Here is a 9814-nt window from a genome sequence, read left to right as displayed (position 1 = left end):
CAATTTCTTCTTCGAAAAACCCTTTTTCGAAAAAGCGCTCACACAATTATGCAAATGAAGCGTGACATTTGTAAATCTGCTCTTCATTTGAATTTGAGTGGCCTCCTTTACATTCCACTTTCGAAAGAGAAATGTCGTTTAGACTTGCCTTATGTGATGAGACCATTTGTAAGACTGTTACATGCTTATTGCAGAAAAGAAGGAATTAATGGTGCCTGCTGGGATTTTCCCAAAGTTCACCATTTTGAAAATCTTCGAATCTGAGAGCTTTTGAATTTTCCACTAAGCACCCACCTGCCCCTTGTGGCACCTACATAGAGTTAAAAATTGAGCCCTAATCCCTAGCTCACACAGGGGAGCCTGGGGTAGAACCAGGAATTGAAACCAGTTCTAAGGCTTAATCACCTGACCATCCTTCCTCAAATGCCAATCCTTCACTGCCAGACTCCCAGGAGGATTCCTTCTGCTGAAACTTCTTGACACCTCTTAATGCTCCTCTCAGCATAGGTGCTAGAGGTAGGGGTGCTGTGGCTGCCACACCCCCTGTCCTGAAGTGGTTCCCATCATATTCCAGGTGTATAGTTCGGTTCAATGGCTCGCCACAACTCCACTGCATATTTTTTTCCAGTAGCTATGCCTTCCAGGACTCTATTTCTTTTTATCATTGCCCCCCTCGCCTGCTATGCTTCTTTTCCCACAGAGCATAAGTGGGATGCAGCCCCTATGACATTTGAGTTCAAGTGGGCACATAGTCATAGACTCTAGCACCCGTCAACCCACGGTTTAATAATTTTAGAACACATGGGGTCACACGGCGTTCTCTCCATTGGTCACAGCTGAGGAAAACCCTCAGCAAGAAGACATGATGGTAGGTGGGAGCAGCAGAAGAGGAAGAGGGAGGCAGTGACATTGGGGCGGATGAAGTCACGGCAGCCCTGCTCCTCACCCCGTTGAAAAGGAATCGACTGCAAGTCTGAGCTTCTAAAGTGAAGAGGAAGTTGGAGCAGCATAGCAGACGGGCTATATTTACAAGATGACTTTCACCACCGTGCTGTGTATCGTGGCTTTGTTACCGCTGCAAGGTAAGAGACATTAATTGCATTGTTGCCTGGCTTAAAAGATTTTAAACTACATTATTTTGTTTACAAAACTTCACTGCATCACTTGCCAGAATGCTTTTGATTATGAGCTGCATTGCACCATTGTCACCAAGCCTTTCTGTACCTAAGGGCTACTCAGTCCTGGTTAATGGTTAAACCCAAAGAGAATCATTTGCCCTACAGGTCTTGGAAACACAGTATAGAGGTCAGGGGGTTCTGGCTCACAAATGGGCCTTACATGATTTACGTCTCGCCATTCGCCTATCTGTAAAATAGGGCAAAAAGCAGCTACCTTGCAGGTGAACAAGGCTAGGTTACCCTAGCAGCACATATTTAGAGAGTGCTTTGAGAACACAGCTCACCATATGAAGACTTGGTATTAATACTCTTACTGCAGAATGTAGACCTATTTCACATGTTGTTCACCTGCCTCTCATCACTCACACACCAGCATGGGTGCAAGAATTGCCCGTGGACATATCAAATAATGACCACATTTAAACAAAGGCCAATGCAAGTCAATAACTTGCATTGAAGGACACGGACAGGTTCCATTCCTGATCCATGCTTGACCGCAACAGTGACTTCAGTAGAAGCCCCAATAGCACAGTCTTTCCCCCCTTCTTGACAAAGATACAAGAGCAGAAACTGCAGTAAGGTCTCATTTACTAAGACTTTGGTAATAGTGCAAAAGACGCTGCCATGCAAGTATGTTGTGAATCTGAGTCCAGACATAAGCAAACAGATAAAATGCACTTTACATTACACCATCCTTGCAGTGCTGGGGCATTATTATTGCTTGTGCTTGTTCACTAAGTGCTGACTTTTAAAACTGGCCATTTTTATCTTAAATTAAATAGATACGGTTATCTTAGTATTTGCAGTGCTCCTACTTAACCCTAGGGAACACCTAGGGAATACAGGGAATCCTGAGATCTGACTATTAAGTTATTACCTAAGGCAGTGGGCAAGCTTTTGGGGCTAACTACTACTTGGGAATTTGCAAAAATCCTGTTATACTTTCCCAGGTGTCAGGGAAGGGAGGTTCTGCTGTACAAAGAAGTCAGAAGCAGAACCTCGTGTATTCTGGGGTTATTAAATTTGCCACAGAATTCACTCCCTGCTGCAGAGTTGTGCGCCAGAATCTCACTTTTCTTTGTAAATGCTATTTCTGGCCTTGCTGTTAATCAAGATAATGTTGAAAACATGAACTGAATGTTGGCTGTGGCTGAGATTTCTGTATGAATCTGAGGACAATTTGAAACAATAGCCCAGAGAGCTCCATTCATCCCAATCCTGATGCCTCTTGCTCTCCAGTTTTCCCCAGGGGGAGGAATGGATTGTACTCCAGCACATGGTCTCTGTGTTGTTCTGTGGAACAGGGCTGGTGACCAGCTAGCAACCAGGAAATTGGCATAGGTACATAAATTGGGTTTCCCAAAGAGGCGTCTGCCAAAGCCCAGATGGCTGAGGTGCTGAGCGACTGGAACTGGCTGCCAAATTCACACCTTGCACCCTAAAAACGAATCCACACGTTTTACATCAATAAACATGCAATGACGAGTCACAACTGAATGTGTTTGCATGAGGGTTGGAAGGAAGATGGGAACAAAGGTGACTGAATAAATTCACATTACCTCAGTATTGAGGCTGTTGTGGCAGTTGGTCCCCGTGTGCCTATAGATATTAATGAGGTGACTTGATTCCCAACTTCTCTAGAGCATGGTGCAACCCTGATGGGGTAGGACTGCCAAGAACTCCCTATTGGACAGTGTGTTGGGAACACTCACCGAAAAGAACAGTTCAGCCATTCATGAGGGGAAAGCAAGTAAGATAATATGACAGAACAACATGCAGATAATACCTTCTGCTTTCCCACCGGCCCTGCTTCACTCCCCCCCCCTCCCCCCCGGCAGCTCCAAATCCCCATGGATTAATTTCCACAGGGCTGGATGAAAGAACAATGCTGCAGAAAGGTCCTTTCCTCCCATTCATAGAGATGGAGGAGACAAAATACGGTCTCTGACTCCCACGGCATAATTCAGCATAACCTAGAGATTGCTTTAGTTTTCTCCAGGTACCAATTGCTCCACGGGGTCTTTGGATCTTTTGGGAATCAATGAAGCACAGAGATGACCCCGATTACATCTCCTACACTGTCCATAGGGAATGGGGGTCACGCAAATATCTCCCTATACAATCAAAACTTGCGTGTGTCCAGCTACAATGGCTTTAGGAACCGTGCAATGCTGCCCCCGGACAGGGAGGAAAATTCAGCCCATGAGTCATGCTGGTGGACATCCCAGTGTCTCACATGGAAAGTCTGTGTGTGTTCAGTTCAAGGGTTAAGTCTATTTTTTTTAAACGTGCTTTCCTATTTAGAGTCTAGTTTCTCTCACCTCAAAGAGTGTGAGCTGACAGACCCCCCACGCCAATGTCAGTGACAGGAAATAGTAAAGATGCAGAAAGGCCCTGTGGAAAACCACAGCCAGGGCTACTTCAGCTACTCTAACAAGCTGAACCTGGTGACGCACTTTATAGAAGAAAGTGCAGGAGCTTCACAAAAGGAATGTTTTCTTTTGCCACCCAGTCTGGGGCAATCACCTCCCAGAGCCACGAAACCTAGAGAACCAGCTCCTTGTTATTGCCATCTTATAAGGATCCTTTTATGTTTCAAACCCAATTTAATACTGGGCGATGGAAATATCAAAAGTAACGCGTAGACAAATGCAAGGCTAAGACACTTAAATAGAGCCTAAATTGCTAGCAAAGAGAAACACCAACAGCACCAACTTTTTCCTCAATCATAATTTCTTGTGTTCCTTTTCTTGGGATAGTTTTGGTCTCTGTGCTCTATAGAGATGTTAAAATGGCTAAAAGAAAGCACAGTGTACTTAACGTTGTCACTATCTGCTTGTCTCCTACAAAGGCATCTATTAAACAGCCTTGGTCATTATCGTTTGGGAAGTAAACTCAGCAGCTAAAAAAATCACATCTGTTGAATCACGTGAATTGAATAATTTGCCCGTGTGTCATGATAGTGCTGAATAATGGGGAAAGAATTAGAATTTACAAACCCATCCCAATTTATAGATTCCACAATAAGGGACCATTGTGTCCCACCTCGCCTTAGCTCCTGCACACGGGTGATAGGAGTTTCTTGAATTTATTGCTGCTTCAAGACCAGTAGCTGTGGTTGGGTTCTCACACTGGTGAAAATCAGGAGTAACGCCACTGAAGTCAGCAGCATTTCTCTGGATAAAACAATATAAGCAAGAGAAAACTCAGCCCCCGTATCTTCTTACAATCAACAACTAATAGGACTGTTTGTAGAGGACAAACGATTGGCTTGCACTGGATGGCTACGTCTACTCGGGCACCCTTTTCCGGAAATGCTTAAAACGGAACAGTTTTCTGTTATAAGTATTTCCAGAAAAAGAGCGTCTACATTGGCAGGATGCTTTTCCAGAAAAGCACTTTTTCCGGAAAAGTGTCCATGGCGCAATGTAGACGTGCTTTTCCGGAAAAAAAGCCCCAATCGTCATTTTCGCAATCAGGGCTTTTTTGCGGAAAAGACTACTGTGCTGTCTACACTGGCCCTTTTCCGGAATAGTTTTTCCGGAAAAGGACTTTTGCCCGAACGGGAGCAGCATAGTTTTTCCGGAAAAACACTGACAATTTTACAATAGATCGTCATTGCTTTTCCAGAAAAGCAAGCGTCCAGTGTAGACAGCTGGCAAGTTATTCCGGAAAAGTGGCTGCTTTTCTGGAATAAGTGGCCAGTGTAGACAAAGCCAATAAGTCACTCCTTCATGTGCAAGGAAAAGCTCAGTGCTTGCTGGTTTTGTCCAGGGTACACTGCAAAATGCTAAAGTATGAAAGTTTGTCCTGGACAGTAAGGGCCCCATTGATACAAAAAACCAAAGTTGCTTCCAGCTCAGTTTTCACTGATCTACTCTGGGGACGAAGTTTGCTTTCCATGAGAGCTCCCAGCTACATGGTTAACCATTACCCTCTGCCTGGGCGATGCTGAATTAGGACGGAGTGGAACATAGATGACAGATTTCCATATCTATGACCTCCCAACAGTGAGCCCAATCCTGCTGTCACTGAAGTCAGTAGAAAGCCTCCTGTTGCCTTTAGTAGCCAAGAACCCAAGATAGCCATTTTTAATTCTTTTAAGAAAATAAAATGTTTCCTATTTATGCAACCCAGGCAGATTCACTACCACAACACTCTCACCCTCTGGCAAACAACTTGCTGCAGGCAGCTACTTTTAAAAAACCCGGATAAGTACATTCCCTTAACTGCCTGTTCACTTAGCTCTGACACAGATACTGCTGTTGGCAATTTCTCCAACACATCTGGAGAAGGCCAAAAAACATTTAGGGCCATTTTCACACAGTGTGTTATCTATCTCAGCATGATCAATTCCAGCTGGAAAAGAAACTAACTTTATTGCTGCACTATAAAATAATCTGAGAGGGGAGAATGCAATTTCTTTTTAGTCAGATATGTTTGGCTAGATCCTCATATACTGACTTCAGTGAAGCACAGTACCAATTTACTGCAACTGAAGAGCTAGATCTTTGAATATAAAAGGGTTGATTATTCAGGGGTGCTGAGTAGTGTTCCCTGTAAGCTGAGTGCTTGGACAGCCAGCCAGGAGAGATTCAGGTGCTGCCCAGCTGATTAGCATTGTGCCCACAGCAGGTAGCACTTGTTTCTACTGGTGGTGCACATCTGCACATACTTTGGTGCATGTAACAAAAGTCATTCTACACATATATGGAAAAATTAGAGGGAACATTGGTACAGAGCACCCACAGCTATTATTAATTTCAACTGGAGTTGTGAGTGCTCACCATTTCTGAAAATTGGGCACAATAGCGTAGGGATGTCATCGTATAGACCAGTGTTTCTGAAAGTGTTCTGTGGAACCACTCTCAGAAACACATTAAGTGGCCTCCCCAGTTTATTTACCAGCGGCATGGCCAATGGAAGCCTCGTGGCTCCCTTTGGCTCCATTTCGCCCTTTGCAGCCAAGGGGAGCTGCGAGAAGCGGTGGCCCAGCCCATATCGCTTCCCACGACTCCCCTTGGCTGCAAAGGACAAAACGGATCCGCGAGGCTCCATGGCTATGGCGCCGGTAAATAAACAAACCGCAGCAGCCAGTTACTGTGTTTCTGAGAGTGATTCTGTGGAACACTTTCAGAAACACTGGTTTAGACGACTACATGATTAACGATAAGCTTAAGCTAATCGGTTAATCTTGTCAACTAAACGCATTCCCCCTCCACACACACACACACACACACACACACACACACTGCTTCTGATAGAGAGGCAGCAGCCAGAGGGTGAAGGGGGGGGGCAGGCTAGACCCAACAGGCAGGGTAGCCGGCTTTCAAGGCAACTCCCCACATGGATAGGCTCCCACAGACCCACCTGTCTTCCTTGCTGCTTCCTACAGACACAGCTAGGGGGAGGAGGCTGGCTTAAAAGCCAATTCCCTCCAGCACTTGCTCTGCAGTCCCTCCTGCTCCTGCCCTCTGCCCTCCCCCCCTCCCCGCACTGCTGTCTCTATCACTGAGCTCACCGCTGACAGGGGCTGCCCCATGGGATGCAGAGCAGCCTCTGTCCGCGAGGAGCTCGGACCCCCCCGTGGATAGGGGCTGCTGCAACCCCACGCTGCTGCTTCTGTATCAGAGGTAGCAGCGCGGGGCGGCAGGCAGGGTGGTAGCCCGATCAGCCTGTAGCTTGGGCCGGCTCTGGCGGCAGGCGGCCGGGCTGCCAAGAGAGCGAGTTTTTAAACTGGCTCCCTCCCAAGGACCAGCTCTCACCTGGCACCCCACGCTGCTGCCTCTAGTGCAGGGTGGTGGAGGGCTTCCCCCGGAGGGGGGCTGCGAGCACACTGGCTGCCAGTACGCCCGTGGGGACCATCGAATAGTCGCGTAACCACTAAAATGTCATGCGGCTACACGACTATCAATGACATGCGATCTAACATCTCTACAATGACAGGCAATGGGAATATAGCGCTTCGATCTTACAGTCATTTACACAACTCTGGCCAAGGCTGGTCACTACAAAGCTCTGTGCACGGATTCATCGATTTCTCCTATTATTGGCTCTTTGATAGCTTGTGTGAAATAAACTGAGAGGCCCATTTGTGGTAAACAGGTGTGCAACACTACAAACCATTGCCACACGCATCAGTCCCATGGGGAGTCTCAGTAGAGCATCCCAAGATCAAACAGGTCATAACGCAGAATGCTCTTCTCATCCACAAATGAACTTCAGGCTACCCATGGGAGGGCTGTGGAAAGATGGCTGTGTGAGTAAGGCTGCAGGCTAAGGCTCTCAAGACGTGCTCAATTTTGAGTTCTGCCACAGACACTGAGCCCAGTAGCCTCAAAGACATTTAGAAAATTGATTTTAATGGAATTTAGGCACCTAAATACTTTTAAATCTGGACTGAAGTGTTTTTACGCCTCCCCTCCCACTTTGTAACATGTGGATAATGCCACTTCCCTGCCTGACAGGAACACTGAGGGGATAAATATACTTATAACACTGAAGTCTACAGGTACCTACAGCAGTTGAAGGCCACAGGGGCACCTCGATTAGATCAAGTGGCACATCCGTGGAACGAGGAAGAATACCATGCCATTGTCCATCCTGAATAGTAATAGAGAGGTAGCCGTGTTAGTCTGATCTTGCTAAAACAAAAGGAAAAACTATGCATGCAAGACTAACAAGATGGTTTAATAGATGATGAGCTTTCATGGGCCAGAAAAGTGGGTCTGGGGCCTGTCTACAGGAGGAAATTTACCATATAACTTGCAGTGTGGACACATGAGTGTATCTACATGGGGAGTTATATTGCTGTAAATGTACAATTGTATCAGTGCAGTTATGCTGGTAAGGTTCCCCCTGTAGACAAGTCTTTTTCAAAAAAGCAGCAGGCTGGGGTATTGCACTGTGGGGAAATGCTCTCAGTTTGCCTCACATCACGTTTCACAACTGTTTTTCTTCGGCAGGGGATTTTCAAGAGGTTCACACTGAAACTGTCACTGTGGAGGAAGGGCAGGATTTAAGCCTACCCTGTGCTTTTCCCAGGGGCCACGAATTTGCCCTGGAATGGGTAAACCCTCGGGGGTTTATTATTTTTCTAAACAACAATCGAGGTAAGTGTCAAAACCTGCACCCCGGGTACTTTCCATTTGGTAGGAGAGGGTCATTCATAGGTGGACTTTTTATCTCCCACATACTGCAAGATCTGACTCACCTACAGGCCCCCCGTTAGAGTGTTTATGAATTCAGTCACTTTCCTACAGGAAGTTGATTAAATGGAAACCCCACCAGAGTGGTTTGTAAGCAGGGCCTCAGGCAACCAACGGTATTTACCACTAACACCATCGTCCCAGCTCAAAACCCGCCCCTGTCTGAAGGGACCTGAACATGCTGCAGATTGTGTCTGATTTAGCTGAGCTAGAAGGTTCCAAGTGTTCCTTGCTTAAGAATCCACATTGGTTTTTTACTTATTAAAAAAGCAACTCTTTTGAGAAGAAGCTTGTGAACGTTATAGCCATGGAGATAGTTAACTAATGCGGACATGCCCATATTTACTGCTACCTCGTTGTCCTCCCCCCACATCTGTCTGGCCCCCAGTTCCACCTTGTCTCTCCTTAGACTGGGAGCTCTGTGGGACAGGGAAGGTCTTTGTTTTATGTATTTGTACAGAGCCTAGCATAGTGACTTAGGACTGCTGGGTTCACTGAAAACAACTGGAATCCAGCACCCAACTCCCATTGAAATTCAGCATAAACTGAGGATCCAACCCCAATAGGTTGAGAATTTTGGCTAAAATCATCAGCAATATGACAGGTGAATGGACAACTGCAAAATATTGAATAAATTTGCTGAAAAATATATTTGTCAGATAATATATTCAATACATTTTGCAAACATTTCCAAAAGAAATACCCTGTTAACCTTTTAAATATCACCATCATTATTATTTATTATGATGATTTATTCATTTATTACTATCTTAGCTCATAAATCACATACATGCTTTTGTAATTTTTGTCCAATTCAATTTTCCAATCTCAAAGGGGTGTGATACTAGTTTAGGATGGAAGATCACCCTAGGAATCTAGAAACCCAGCTCTTCAGCTAGAGTCAGTCCGTATAACTTCACTGAAGTCAGTAAAAAAACATTGATAATATTGCACCAGCTGAGAATTTGACCCACAGTCTATTCCTCTGCTATGGCATGTGATAATCTCCTTACAGAGTGTATAATATTATGTTGTTATTAAACATGAGGGTTAGTGTTTGTAAAGTACTTGATAAGTCTAATATAACAGTATTTTTGCTTCCTCCCTCTTCCCCCCCCCCATGTTAGTGTAGAAACAAAACTTTATGCCGGGGTGGCAATGTTTTTCTGTGGGTCAGCAGCCCCCATCCCAAAAAAGGTTCACCATTATGCCATACGTGTGCATTTGCATTCTCAATCTTATCCCCATAAACCTCTGTTCAAAGAAGCAATATGACACATGGCTTAATGAATCCTTTCTTATTCCATATGGCAAAAACTAAACATCTAGGCTACGTCTACATTGGCCAGATTTTGCGCAAATACTTTTAACGCAAGAGTTTTTGCATTAAAGTATTTGTGCAAGAGAGCATCTACACTGGCATGTGCT

General features: G+C 45.2%; 1 protein-coding gene across 1 annotated transcript in view; it reads left to right on the top strand.

Moving 5' to 3' along the window:
• Nucleotides 1-9814, top strand: part of LOC142820517 (cytotoxic and regulatory T-cell molecule-like) — a 31257-nt gene continuing 21443 nt past the window's right edge. The window contains exons 1-2 of the mRNA XM_075909669.1: nucleotides 1-1082; nucleotides 8144-8290. Of these exons, the coding sequence (XP_075765784.1) occupies nucleotides 1034-1082; nucleotides 8144-8290 (196 nt within the window). The 5' untranslated portion in view covers nucleotides 1-1033. The remainder of the gene's footprint in view (nucleotides 1083-8143; nucleotides 8291-9814) is intronic.

Source organism: Pelodiscus sinensis, chromosome 26, assembly GCF_049634645.1.
Source record: "Pelodiscus sinensis isolate JC-2024 chromosome 26, ASM4963464v1, whole genome shotgun sequence".
NCBI lineage: Eukaryota > Metazoa > Chordata > Testudines > Trionychidae > Pelodiscus > Pelodiscus sinensis.
This window is presented reverse-complemented; position numbering and strand designations above follow the sequence as displayed.